This window comes from Ruditapes philippinarum, unplaced genomic scaffold, assembly GCF_026571515.1.
Source record: "Ruditapes philippinarum isolate M1 unplaced genomic scaffold, ASM2657151v2 ctg32_1_1_1_1, whole genome shotgun sequence".
In the NCBI taxonomy this organism is placed as follows: domain Eukaryota; kingdom Metazoa; phylum Mollusca; class Bivalvia; order Venerida; family Veneridae; genus Ruditapes; species Ruditapes philippinarum.
This window is the reverse complement of record NW_026860502.1, coordinates 488,963-504,480: the sequence shown is the minus strand read 5'-3', so window position 1 is coordinate 504,480 and position 15,518 is coordinate 488,963. Positions and strand designations below refer to the sequence as shown.

Here is a 15,518-nt window from a genome sequence, read left to right as displayed (position 1 = left end):
TAAGGGCATTTAGCTTTGTAAACAACAAATCACATGTCCATCTTTATGATGTATACAATGTACTTAATAGATCAGCGTTTTAGATTATAGATGTTTCTGGACAAGTAAAAAGCCGAGATAAAAAGTATTCAGTCCAATGAAGAAATTATTGTCTGAATAAAAAGAAAACTGGAGTATTATAATCCTATATTTAAATGTTTTGTTATAATGCATATTCAATTCGTTCTCAGGCTTTATGTAGGTGGAAGTAATCATGTGTGCAGTTCTTTGCACAAACAGTTGGGAAATGTCATTGCCCTCTGATATAATTCCATTGTAATTTTCATCAATAGATTTGACCGCAGACTGTTTTTGTGTAATGTTATATAAGGGGCATAATAATCATAAGTACCTTGTTTTAATCCATTATTTATAATTGGCTGATATTATATTAGTTATATAGTTATTACATAGCTACATTATGTAGTTGACAGAAAATAAACCTGTTCATACTGATTGCAGAGCAAGAAATCAAAGAAATCCAAGTCATCTTCGTCATTTGTTGCGAGAGCCGTACAGTGGTTACGAGACATGATCGGACAACCTGAAGGATTTATGTTTGTTATGACAGTGCTTTTAACAGCAGTGACAGCCAATTTTATACTAGCAACAATAATGTCGTAGACCGTCTCCTTACAGGGAAATAGGCTTTCCAGTGTTTTCTCTATAGTTCAGACTTAGAATATTTAATGCCTTGTTTCAACATTTTTGGCAGTTTCTTTTTTTTCTCTGTAACAATTATTTCTGCATTGGAGCCTACATTTGAACACACAGAACAATATTTAAATGGAAAGGAAGCTGTGACATCATACACTTCAAATCTGTATAGGGATTTTTTATCCTGCAAGTTCACATTTTTGCAAAATTTGTCCAGACCATGTTTGAGACAAGAAAATTTACCAATATGTATGCCGCCATGTTATCAACAATTTGTTATGGTAATCAACAGATGTTGCAAAAAAGTAAATAAAACCAAAAAAGATGAAAAAGATGTGAATTATTCTCAGTAATAGATGAAAATGTAAAAAATGAACAAATGAAAGATGGACAGTTAGTGATATTTTAGTGTGGTGAGGGTTAAATTGCTTTAAAAAAATACTGGAAAGCCTATGAAAATCAATGCAAAATATATGTACTGACTTTTGTCATTAAAATTCCAGCTATGTGTACAATAATGTCATTTTTTTTAAAAGTTTGTAATTTTTGTAAAAAGATAACAATGTCTTTGCAAGTAGTGTAGTTATGTAAAAATAATTTTGATTTTTTTCTCCAATATGGAGTATAAATGATTTGAAAACATGAGATTAATTTTACTTAATGTAATGAATGGCTGTTTTTTTTAAAAATCTGAAGTGTTTTTCCACATTGATGATTTATATGTTAGATCAGTGGCAAAACTTGGTGCATATTTGAGCTGCGCTATGACAAAACCAAGATAATGCGTTTGCGACCAGCATGGATCCAGACCATCCTGCACATCCGCGCAGCCTGATCAGGATCCATGCTGTTTTCTTACACACCCTATAACAAGTAGAGAAACTGGTAGCGAACAGCATGGATCCTGATCAGACTGCGGGAATGCACAGGCTTGTCTGGAACCATGGTGGTTGCAAACGCATAATGTTGGTTTAGTCATGGCGCGTCTCATTTATGTTTAGTTAAGTGCTTTATTGTATTTTATATACCTGTACATGTATAACTGGTTTGTTTTTGTTTGTTTTTGTGTTACCCTGAGTGTTCTGTCTTTCTTCCAAAAGTACAAGTCAAGTAGCAAAACCAGAGTTGCTGTGAAGAAAAAAAATGTTGAAAAAAGATGATAAGCAATTTAAGAGTGTTCCTTTGCAAATGTAATTAGCTTGCTGTTACCCTAGTCAAAATAATTATAATCAATATACATATATAATTCATGTTGCCGTGTTCTCACATTTTACTTATTAAAAAATCTATACCACCTAGATGCTTATTGATGTTATTCATTGATTATGGATGGATGAAATCTCATTTGTAGTCGGATTCAGCCATATCTTATTTCTTCTTGACCATGAGGTTTAGATCTGTTTTTATGAAGTATCAGGACTGCATTAGTACATAAATAAATCTTTGCTTTTTATGATTTTTTTTGTTTCGAATTTTATGAAAAAGCAATGTCTTCTTTTTTTGTGCGCCAAGGATGGGGCAGTTTTTGGTTTTTCTTTCTTTCATATTAATGTTTCACCTAAAAAATTTAAGTACTACTTTGATTTTGATTTTTGTGTGTTAAGGTGTCAATAGATTTTGCTGTACTGTTTCAGTTTAATCTTGGAGCTCTGGTCTAAGTTGTAATTTATTTGAAGTTACTATTATACCTTTACTGAAAGTACTGTATGACCCCAAAGAATTGAACATGCCAAAACTAGATTTGAAAATGGTTTCAAAGACATTAATAATTGCAGACAACTTTTTTTATGCCCCCGGGCATATAGTGGTTAACCTAGAACGGCAAGTTGGATTTTTCTTACATTCTACCTGTACCAATGGCTTCTAAGTTTACACACTTACTAATCAATACAAAGTACATGATCTGGGCAAGTTACATAACTCTGGTTTTCATATTTACCAAGTTATTGCCCTTTTCAGCACTTAGAAAATGAATAATGGTTAACCTAAAACGGCAAGTTGGAAATATCTTAAGTTCTATCTATACTAATGGCTTTATAATTTCCACACTTACTTATCAATACAAAGTACATGATATTGCCAAGTTATATAACTGTGTCATCCATATTTCCCAGTTATTTCCCTTTTTCACTTTGAAAATAGGGCCTTGTCTGGTTAACCTATTTCGGCAAGTTGGATTTATCTTAAATTTCTCCTAATTGCTTAATTTCTTTAATGATTTCTTTCATATTTAGTAGGTGGATACCTTTGATGGTCCTCTAATTTTTTGTGGAGTAAGCGGTCTCTAGGGTCAAGGTCACTGGTTTAAAAATAAATATAAACATTTTTGCTCATACAGCCTTTATATTTTAGTTGATGTTTTAGTTTAATACAAACATGCCAAAGGAGGTCCTCCTTCTTTGGGTGTATTAAGGGGTCATTTGGGTCAAGGTCAATGTTACCAATGTCAAGGTCACCAATGTTAAAAATAGATTTTTACAGGTGTATCGACCTTATTCTATAGACAGATGTTATTTATAATTGATAGAAACATAAACTTTGATGGAGTTAGTGGTCAGTTGGGTCAAGGTCACCAGTGCTAAAAATAAATTTTTACACATTTGCTCATACAGCCTTTATTAAGTGACAGATGTATTTTATATATGGTAGGAAGATAACTTGCATGGTCATCATTTTGATTTAGGTAGGGATCAGTGGGTGCTAAAAATAGATTTTTACACTTTTGCCCATACAGCTTTTATTTATTGACAGATGTATTTCATATTTGGTAGGAAGATAACTTGCATGGTATTCTTCCTTTGGATGGAGTAAGGTGTTAGTTGGGTCAAGGTCACCAGTGCTAAAAATAGATTTTTACACATTTGCTCATACAGCCTTTATTTATTGACAGATGTATTTCATATTTGGTAGGAAGATAACTTACATGGTATTCTTCTTTTGGATAGAGTTAGGGGTCAGTTTGGTTAAGGTCACTAGTGCTAAAAATAGATATTTACACTTTTGCCTATACAGCCTTTATTTAATGACAGATGTATTTCATATTTGGTAGGAAGATAACTTGCATGAAGTTGAATATTTTTCATCTTCACAAGTCAGAGCAATGACTTTGCAACTTATATTTTTCACAATTACAAAATGCTATGACTTTGTCAAGCTATATAACTTGTGTTTACAATTTTTTGGCAATTTTTCTGTCCTTAACTGAGTGAATGGGTAAACATTTTTTGAAATATTGCTACTGACAAGAATCTGAGCCGGGGGCATTTGTGTTTAACAAGCACGTTCTTGTTGAAAGATGAAATGTTACACAACGAAAAGTGAAAAATACCCATAATTAAGTTTATTTTGTGTTGGTGGTGATGAAAAGGATTATTTGTGTGTACATTTGTCTAATATGGTAGAGAATCATTAATACTATTTTTGGCACATTTATTTGTAGGACAGTTCAATTTTTTCCCTTACTTGGATTGTTTGTTTTCTATTTTATGAAAAACTATCTATTTTCATATTAAATTTTTAATTCTCTGGATTTCATAGAATTTATTATAAATATTAACCATTTGGGACTAATTATCTAAATTTAAAACTGCCATTCAGTCCATATTTTCATGCAGATCAAAGAATTTATAATAATGACAACACATTATTATGTCTGTCACAGTAGTTCTCACTTTTTAATGTGCCATATTATAAAGAAATATGTTTAATCTTTATTTTTTCTTTTTTTACAATGTTTACATATGAACATATCTTTCTAAAAATATGGAAGCAATACAATATTGTTGTGTTATGTTTACATTTTGCTCAAAATTTGTTTGTGTGTGTGCATGCATGTGTGTTTGTCAAAGCTAGTCAAATAACCCCTGGAAATCCTTTGCATGTTTAATACACCTATTTCTTAAAAGAAAATGGATATATGAATTGCCCCAATGGAGAGCGGTCAGGTGGCATCCAGGAAGTATTCTGTTTTGTTCTTGAGCATGCATGGAGGGATTTAAGAATACTTTACACAAATGTTCACCACCATGAAATGCCACATGTATGAACCAGTTACTAGGTCAAAGTCACACAAGTAGGTCTTGGGTAAACACTTGTCTAGAGCAAAACTTTTACATGAATCAAGAGATTTTAATACAACTTGGCACACATTTAAACCATTGTAAGGCAATTTGTCACACTCATAATTAGGTTCCTGTGGTGAAGGTGACTTAGTTCAAAGGTCAGATAAAAGTATGAAAATATATGGACAATTTCAGTCATGCATTCAGGGGTTATATAATATATGTTCACCATCATGAGACTGAGTAGTGTCATCATAATCTAGGTCAATATATGCAAGGTCAAGCTCACAGGAGCTAATGGTTTGCATGGATGGATTTGGTGTTACTTGATACAAATGTTTGCCCTTATGAGATGTAGTGTTGCATTTATGAACCATATTTTAGAGACGATTTAATAAAAAAGTTTTGTCAGTAAGATATATTCCAATGCAAGGAGGGATCTTGTTAGAATTACTTGGAAAAGATATTTACCATCATTAAATGTATCATTACACATATAATGCAGGTGTAAGAGGTAAGAGGAAAGCATGTGGAAGTTCTACATACATAGAGGCATTGTTATATAACTTGGTACAAATGTTCAACATTACAAGGCATAGTGTAGTGAAAATTTAGGTCCATTTTACAAAGGTCAAGGTCACCTGTTAAAGAATGAAATAAAAAATGTGCAAAGTGATCATCACATCATGAAATGTGGGATTTTAAAATTCAGAATCCTGATGTTACAGCAGCATTTGTTCAGCCATTCACTTCTTCAGGTATACATTTTACGAGATCAACGTTAATAAATGCTAGTATATATTCCTTTATTTACTTTGTTAATGTATATGCTTGTTTGTATTTGCATGCTTGCATGTTATAATATTTAGTCTGTCATGTTTAGTATTGTTATTGTAGAGGTTTAACAACCATAGATCTTTTGCAAGTAATAAAACTTCATGAAGTTTTCTATTTATAGATGGATTCTTTGTTTTGTTTTAATACCATTTAGAAATGTCCAAAAAAAGTACAATGTATTGAACCTAATTGTATGAAGTGTAAGACCCATTGTACAACTGTTTTCAGTACCTGTTCTTTATCTGCTTTCTCTGGCTTAGTATAGCTTTCAGACCATATATAAAGCAAAGAACAATTGGGCACAAACTAGTTTATGATGCAATAAAATTTAGTTATATGAAAAAAAAGTCAAATTTTGAGCCGACAGTTAACTCCATGTAGATAGATAATTGGGTCACATCTGGAGATGTGATTTATTACCATAGTTGCAAGTTTTAAAACCATTTATAAGAGGTCCAATAGCAAAAGCCACATGTGAAAATCTAAGCTCCGGTATCGTGTTATTTTCCTATACAAATAGTATGTAATATAATGCAGTGGCAGGCTATTTTTGATCACCACAGCGTGATTTATATCGTAGAATCTTTTATAAATTTATAAACTCCAGGCATTGTAGTTTCACATAAGGATGGTTAAATGTGGTTATCCGTCTACATTAACAAAAAATCCCCAGGACTGTACCAACTTTGACCCCAGAGGTGATTTATAAAACTTCAAAAGGACTAAAAAGTGATACTACACTTATCTGATCATGGAATTGCAGTTTTTGAGCTAAGATTTTGTAGTGTTTAACTAAGTGACCCATGAGACAGATACAACAGGCATTATTTACATAAATTTTTAGAGGATCATAATATGATACTACATGCCAAATAATCTTAACTCTGCATTGTAGTTACTAAGAAGTTTTCATTTTGAAAGTACTTTTTAGCTTCTGTGACCTACCTATGCATCAAACTGGAACCATCATATAAGTTTTGCAGAGGGCAATCCAAGGATTAAAATAATCTAAACTCTGCATTGTAGTCACTTAGAAGTTTTCATTTTTAAAGTACTCTTTAGCTTCTGTGACCTACCTATGCATCAAACTGTAACCACTGATATAAGTTTTGCAGAGGGCCATCCAAGGATTATTCCTGAGAAATTTGGTCATAATCTATCGCATGATTTAAGTGGAGACGTGATAATAATGCATGATGGAAACCAGACAATGAGCAAAAAATGCTCAAGGGTGCTAAAAATACAAGAGAACAAAATGAAAGGCAAGTTTTAATCCAACTGAATTCTACAAAATTTATTTACTTAAAATACAATAAAGACATATGAAAAATGGAGTATCAATATTAAACTGTACATATATAGCTAACATGAGAATACTAAACGACAACTTTAAAAGCATTCAATCTCACTCCTGACATGTTCTGATATGGCATCATAATTTTAGAGAGGGGAGAAAGAAGCCTAATCTGATCTATGGTGCAAAACACATTTAGAGCTGGGTGTAAACTACACAAGAAAGGCTAGGCTACCTACTGTTGTTGCCTTTGCAATGTAAGTTAACTTTTTAAGGTTATTTTAAAAGGATATAATACAATGTGTCTTAATATTGAGAATTGTTCTTCACCATGATATAATTCTATACTATTTCTGTTGGATACGCTAAAAATAAGGGAAAAGCAATGGTCTTTAAAAAAAACATGGCCTGAGACATCAACAAGGAATTAACATTATAGTCTTTCTTTAAAGAGAAATTTGGCTTTTAACAATTTTCTTTCTGGTTGGCCAATAAAACAATAAATGTTAATACACATATTAAATGTCAGGACACAAGTTAACTTTTATTGCGGCATATAAATACATGAATACTGCATTGGGACTGACTTTGACGATAACAACATCTAACCAGTTAGGAGGGATGCACAATCATTAAAACATTTTTACTTGCTACTAAATTCATAAGTTACATCAGACATATTAAAGTATCAAGCACAGAAACTGGTATTGATGGAAGAAAAAGCCTATATATGTAGGAGTGAATTGTAATGGCTTCAATTAACTAATATTTAACTGTTTAGAAAAATAAAATTTAAACATGAATTATAGATTATTTCATTTTTTTCTTTTTTTTTGGTTATTTTTCCAGCAGCAAAAACAGTACAATAGTTTCTGAACAATATGGATAGAATTTTGTTCAAAATCATGAAAAAACAAGATTGCATTTGAGAAAAATGCTATGCCACCGCATTAATACAACACTAAATAGTAGTGTAGGAACAGATTTTCTTTGTTTCTATACAATTTTGAAGATTGTCATAATGCATAGATCCCTGACCTATCTAATTCTTATTATCAGATTAGTGGTTAAATCTGTTGTTAACTCAATAAAAGATCAGAGTAGGAATATATCAATGCACTTGAGTCTAGTGAATTTGGTGGTGAAGGTCATATTTCACACAGCCTAAATTTTATGACTACATCAAAGGACAACATAGTAAGACACTTTGTCAAATCTAGGTCAGCTGAAATCAAAGTTCACTTAACATCTTAATCTGTACACATGGTTCAAATTCCATAGCTGTACATCAAAGGACAAGAAAGTAGGTCACATTATCAAAATCTAGTTCACCTGATATCAAAGTTCAATTTTACAACTAAAACTGTGCACATGGTCAAAATTTCATTGCTGTACATCAAAGGACAAGAAAGTAGGTCACTGTCCCCTTGGGCAAGGCAAAATTTTGGACCCAAGGGTTTAATTCAAAACAATCTTGATACAGGTCCACCAAACAACATTTCAAGTCAAATATCTAAGCTGTAGCTTTTTCCTATTCAGAAAAGATTTGTTTTATTTTCTGTTTTTACTATGTGAACATAATGAGAATCACTGCCCCTGGGCAGGGCCAATTTTAACACTAGGGGCATAATTAAAACAACTTTAGTAGAGAACCCATAGAATATATTATAGAGCAAACATCAAAGCTCTATGCCTTGTACCTTCAGACAAAAATATTTCTTTTTTTTTTTTTACTATATGTACATAGTGAAAATCAATGACTCCTGGGGGTGGGGCCAATTTTGACCCCAGGGCTATAATGTGTACAATCTTGCTAGAGGTTCACTACATAATGTTTCATGCAAAATATCTTAACTCTAGCCTTTGTGAATTTAGAAGATGATTTTTTAAGTTTTTACTATATACATATAAGGAAAACCTATGGCCCATGGGGCGGGGCTAATTTTGACACAAGAGGCAAAATTTGAACAACTTTGGTAGAGTACCTATAGATGATATCATTTAACAAATATTCAAGCTCTAAGCCTTGTACCTTCAGACAATAAGATTTTTTTATTTTTTACTATATGTATATATTGAAAATCAATGACCCCCGGGCAGGGGCAATTTTGACCCCAGGGCTATAATTTGAACAATCTTGCTAGAAGTTCACTTCACAATGTTTCATGCAAAATATCTAACCTCTAGCATTTGCTAGAAGAAATTTTTTTACTATAAAGTTTTTACTATATACATATAAGGAAAACCAATGACCCTCGGGGCAGGGCCGATTTTGACCCCAGGGCTATACTTTGAACAATCTGAGTAGAGGTCTACCAGGCAATGCCTTATGCAAAATATCTAAGCTCTAGGCCTTTTGGGTCTTTACAAGAAGGTATTTTAAGTTTTTACTATATGTACATATAGTGAAAATCAATGACCCCCGGGGCGGGCCGATTTTGACCCCAGGGCAATAATTTGAACAATCTTGGTAAGGGTCTATCAGACAATGCCTTATGCAAAATATCTAAGCTCTAGGCCTTTTGGGTCTTTACAAGAAATTATTTTAAGTTTTTACTACATGTACATATAGTGAAAATCAATGACCCCCGGGGCGGGGCCGATTTTGACCCCAGGGTAATAATTTGAATAATCTTGGTAGAGGTCTACCAGACAATGCCTTATGAAAAATATCTAAGCTCTAGGCCTTTTGGGTCTTTACAAGAAGTTATTTTAAGTTTTTACTATATGTACATATATATAGTGAAAATCAATGACACCCGGGGCGGGGCCAATTTTGACCCCAGGATTATAATTTGAACATTCTTGGTAGAGGTCTACCAGACAATGCCTTATGCAAAATATCTAAGCTCTAGGCCTTTTGGGTCTTTACAAGAAGATTTTTTAAATGTATTCTTATAATTCCTTTTGGTTGCCATGGCAACCAGATTTCTGCATGGAATGAAATTCTTTGAACAACTTTGGAAGCCCTTCACCCAAGGAACAATCCTGCCAAGTTTGGTTGAAATTGGACAAGTGGTTTTTCACAAGAAGATTTTTTAAGTTCACTATATAATCTATATAACACACACACACACAAACAAACACACACACAGGTGAATCGCTATATGCCACCGCATCGCAGATGCTGCGGTGGCATAAAAATTTGAAAAAATAATCTGGTAAAACTTATTCTATATTGATGTCAGCAGCTAGGAAATAGAAAAATGGCACAAAAATTGCGAGGTAAAAAAAGATAATTTCTTGAAAATAAAATCAGTCTTACAACAAAATCATGGCTCAAAATCTAGATCAGAAATTAACTTTTAAGTTAAAACAATCACCAATCAGTCATGTAATGTACAGATAATACATTCATATCAAAATCAATATTTAAATATTTTTTTTAAAATATCTGTTTTCTTATTTAGTATTACAGAGTAAAATGAAATGTGTAATGAACCAAATGCAAATGTTTATAAAAAAGATTGTAGTTTGATCAAAAAGAATTATTACATATGAGGACTTCATCGCTTGTTTGTATAAGATTTTCTGTAACATTCCAGTTGGTAGTCATGAAGCAACAATTCCCTGACTTCCAGCCAGTACTGTCGAAATTATGAATCATAGAAAATCAACTTATCAACATAACTGATGAAGACATATCATGAAACTATCCCTCTATCTAAAAACGTTAAAGTGCATAAATATCTTTTGAAAATATTGCACAAAAATAAAAAAACAATCTCAAAATATTTCATGGACGAAACAACTTCATGTGATATGAATATTCAATAAAAGACTTGTAGATACAAGAGATTGTCTTAAAGTGGCAATACAGAAAGTGATTTCAAAAACTGTAAATTAAAAATAATATTACATTATTAACAAAATACATTTTTCATAAACATTCTGGATAGTTTAAGAAGTATTCCATATTTTTACAGTCAAAATAATTAGAATGAAAAGAGATGTGAAAGGTGAGATTCAAAACCAGTCTGGAGCCTCAGAATCTCATTGGACAATTCAAAAAGTAGGTAACCAATGACAGAGGTGCTTTGTAGACTGGTTTTCTATATTGTCAACCTTTATCAAAGAAGGTGAACTAAGAATTTGATTCACATAATATATCTATTGCACTTAATAAATACAGGAAATAAATGCATCAAACTCCAGAAATATACAATATAAAACAAAATAGGAAGTTAATATGCGTATAACCCTTCAAGATACCCTATACCCAATAGGTTTACATCCTTGTTGTTGATCTACAATAGAATACATAAAACTCTACACTTTTAAGCTCTTACTATTATACATACATAATGTACATAGTGTATACTTATGTTTTCAACAAAGGCATTATCAAGTGTTAATAAAGTTAAGCCAATTGATTGTTAACTGACTCAAGTTTTCATAGAAAACTTACTATTAATTACAAGAAAGTTATTGGGTTGACCTAATTAAAAAAATCTTTTTGTGTACAATCTGACAAATAACTTGACAATCTGACATATATATATTTTACTAACATAACAATATGATAGCTTTTCAACACTTCAATGGGAGAAAAAAGAATTAAAAAATACAGGGAAAAAAAAGGATATGAAATGTAAAATGATAAAATAGTAATTTACAATTACACTGTCACTAAAATGTTTATAACAAAAAGCTGTAGCTTGAAAGATTGGTAAGCCATCATCGTAGAGAAGATAGCAATCTCAGAATAGATACACACACAGACATACATTCACTGGTCCTGATTCCACAATAAAACTTCTACTGCTAATACAAGGAATACCTGAAACCAGTGAAAAAAAAGAGAAAACAGTGTTACAGCATCATTCCAATTAAATCCAGGTGGGTTTTTGTTGTTTTTTATTTATCTTTTATTTATTTTTCTTTTATTTTAATATTTATTTTTTTTTTAAATTTTCTTCTGAGGGTTGGGTTGGTATGTTTTAAGTCCCACCAAACACAGTAATGATCATATGACAACTTTCCTGGAGGAAGACCTCTGGTGCCATTAAACAATTTATGTTTTACAAAGACTAAGACAAAATAAACTTTAGACAAAATAAACTTTCATGATAAATATGACCAGAAACAACAACAAGAGCCACCGCCGGGCGGGGGCAACGCTCGACTTTTTACTTTTTCTAAACGCAAACATAGAAAGGTTTGAACATATCTTAACGTTTCCTTTTTATAAATTTAGTTGGTCTGTCTTGTCACATTACTTTTGTTTATATATTTTGTATATATATATGAATAGAAACAATGACACAATTTTTAAAAATAGAAACAATGACGCAATTTCTAAAAATAGCAACAATGACGCAATTTCTAAAAATAGAAACAATGACGCAATTTCAAAAAATAGAAACAATGACGCAATTTCTAAAAATAGAAACATTGACACAATTTCTAAAAATAGAAACAATGACGCAATTTCTATAAATAGCAACAATGACGCAATTTCTAAAAATAGAAACAATGACGTAATTTCTAAAAATAGCAACTATGACGCAATTTCTAAAAAAAGAAACAATGACGCAATTTCTAAAAATAGAAACTATGATGCAATTTCTAAAAATAGAAACAATGACGCAATTTCTAAAAATAGCAACAATGACGCAATTTCTAAAAATAGCAACAATGACGCAATTTCTAAAAATAGAAACAATGACGCAATTCTATAAATAGAAACAATGACGCAATTCTTGTTGTTGTTGTTGTTGTAAATATATATATACACACACACACCAATAAATATATAATTATGGTCATTTAATGCACAAATCTGATAAAATTCAGTAATTTAACCTTCAAGGTCAAGGTCATTAAAGAGCCAAAGCAAATTTGGGTTTGATAAACAAAGAGGTCTGGTCCTTAAGAATGTTCTGTTATAATATGAAGTTGATCCCTTCAATAATAGCAAAGTTACAGTCAGTTACCGCCAAAACAATGAAAATTTCAATAATTTGACCTTCAAGAAATGTCATTAATGAGTGAAGGTCAAGGTCTTTCGGTATAATTTTAACAGTTATCTTTGAAGATTATTATGTTCAAGTTTCAAGACAATCCATTCAAAAATAACAAAGTTACAGCCAATAATAGCCAAAAAAATGAAAATTTCAATAATTTGACCTTCAAAGTCAAGGTCATTTATGAGTGAAGGTCAAGGTCTGTCTAGTTATTTTTAAGGGATATCCCTGAAGATAATTATGTTCAAGTTTGAAGACAATCCATTCAAAAATAACAAAGTTACAGCCAATAATAGCCAAAAAATGAAAATTTCAATAATTTGACCTTCAAAGTCAAGGTCATTTATCAGTGAATGTCAAGGTCTGGCGGGTTATTTTTAAGGGATATCCTTGAAGATTATTATGTTCAAGTTTGAAGACAATCCATTCAAAAATAACAAAGTTACAGCCAATAACAGCATGAACAAGCAAAAATTGGACTTTTAACCTTGAAGGTCAAGGTCATTTATGGATGAAGGTCAAGGTTAGTGTGGTCTACTGAAAGGTCTTGTCCCAAGGGTTGTTGTGGCCAAGTATGAAGACAATACACCAAGAAATAAAAAAGTTATGATCCAGGTACAAGTTTGAGGACGGGAACGGCATCGGCAATGGCAACGGCAACGCCGACCTGACTATTACAATACCTCTACTTTTTTTTTCAAAAAAAAAAAAGTCCAGCTAAAAATTACCTAAAAATATCACTATTTTTAATACTGAGATAACCTACAAAATAATGAGAGATACTGAAAGATACTTAATAGCTGATGGATAATCTAAACATTTACAAAACTTGAATCTTGCAACTTATAATAATAACTTACATTACTGCATACAATCAGAGTATCAAACATCCCTTGGCATCTTTAAATGGGTTTTCTGACTGCGGTACACCAACAACCAAGGCATCATCATGTGCATGTTGAGTTGTGTACTTCAATATCCTACAAAATAGAAATATTTTGTCTTATTCTTTAGTACATGTATTTCCAAAAGAAGGCCCAGTATATCAAGTTATCAACATAAGATTGACCCATGATTAAAATCAATCCTGATCAGTCCTTGAACAATCCCCACAATGTTGACCAGTCCTAGAACTATCTCCACAATGATGACCAGTCCTAGAACTATCTCCACAATGATGACTAGTCCTAGAGATATCCCCACCATGTTGACCAGTACTTGAACCATCCATTTAATGTTGACCAGTCCTTGAACTATTCCTTTAACGCTGATCAGTACTTGAACTATCCCCTCAATGCTGACTAGTCCTAGAGATATCCCCACCATGTTGACCAGTACTTGAACTATCCCTAAATGCAGAGCACACTCATTATTGATCAGTCTTAAGACACATCCCCTCATTTCTGGGTGTCAATGCCCAGAGACTTTCAAGTGTTCATTAATTTGTTAATTCTGCGGTATAGTTTTTGGCATGAAATTTATTAGAAATGTTTAGAAATGCCCGAGCAACCCCCTGATATCAACAACTTCCTGTCTTATCCGACCTTGTTTCAGTCCTCCCAGCGTATTTCCCTATATAAATGGTCGGAATAATACAACTTCCTGTCATATGTGACAAGCTACCCTAATTGTCTGGTCCCAATGCATTGCTTTGTCCGATTTTAACGGTAATGTAACAATTCGCCACATTAACGATTCGTCACATTACAATTCGCCTGTTTTGATTGTCCGTTTATCAGATAAATAATACCTGTTTTAACACCCAGTGGGCAAAAATAATTAAGTCCAACAGTCATTGAATTTAAGATTTTGAATTTACTGGCCCGAATTTCAGTTTTGAATTTATTCTACAATATATTCAACTAAATTTTCTTAAGAATTTGCTAGAATTATACTTATTGTGTTTTAAAAGTAGTGCCAGACAGAAAAGCAGACCGACAGATACATGTAGATGACAAAAAAAAGATCCTTTTAAGACAAGTCCTGACTACTTTGTAGTATGTATCAGCTACTGTGTAGCACACATCACAAAAATCAGTAAAAGACTAAAACACCTTATTTAATCAAGGCAAACCTGTGTAATATGCTGAAGTATCATGAACTGTTTAAAACCTCAATTTTAATAGGTAGTAAATACCTTGATGAAGTATGCTAAGACAACTTTACTAGGGACCTTAATATAGATATTTTTTGTGCATTAAGTCCCTTTTTGCCCCCTGGAGTTTAAAACAGGGCTCTTTTATAATGTGATATTCGTGTGTGTAAAGGGTCTGTAAATTTATTATGCAATTACGAAAAATTTTGGACGCAAAATGTGTCCCCCTCTATTTTAAAGGGAAATTGTTGAGAAAAATTATCAATAAATTTGGAACAACGACAGATACTATATATTTCAGGTTTTTTATCCATTTATATTCCATATGTGGGTGGGGTCCTGGATATTAAAAATATATTTACTCTTCAATGGCTTGAGAAACTGGAATCCTTTTCACATTTGCTTCTTGTCGAAGCTGTAAAAGCTGTTTTTGTAAATTCTGAACTTGTGAAGACATTTTAATGCAGCAAAGAGTTAAAATACACGGTTTTGTGAATCTGTAATTTATGCCGTTTGTTGTTGTTGTTGTTCTTGGCTCATAATCCGGAAGTTGACGGTTGATAAACTAA

At 32.2% G+C, this 15,518-nt stretch overlaps 2 protein-coding genes across 2 annotated transcripts in view; one reads left to right on the top strand and one right to left on the bottom strand.

Annotated features, from left to right (window-relative positions):
- The window catches only part of LOC132760336 (lipase maturation factor 2-like), a 46,472-nt gene extending 40,758 nt beyond the window's left edge, over positions 1-5,714 (top strand). Inside the window, exon 16 of the mRNA XM_060752301.1 lies at positions 502-5,714. Coding sequence (XP_060608284.1) covers positions 502-663 — 162 coding nt within the window. The 3' untranslated portion in view covers positions 664-5,714. The remainder of the gene's footprint in view (positions 1-501) is intronic.
- Positions 5,715-6,850: 1,136 nt separating this feature from the next.
- LOC132760334 (guanine nucleotide-binding protein G(I)/G(S)/G(O) subunit gamma-7-like) lies at positions 6,851-15,518 on the bottom strand. Its single transcript, XM_060752297.1, has 3 exons — positions 15,312-15,518; positions 13,715-13,834; positions 6,851-11,668 (listed from the first exon to the last, which is right to left on the bottom strand). The coding sequence occupies exons 1-2, from the start codon at positions 15,404-15,406 to the stop codon at positions 13,729-13,731; spliced, it is 201 nt and encodes a 66-aa protein (XP_060608280.1). The 5' UTR covers positions 15,407-15,518; the 3' UTR covers positions 6,851-11,668; positions 13,715-13,728.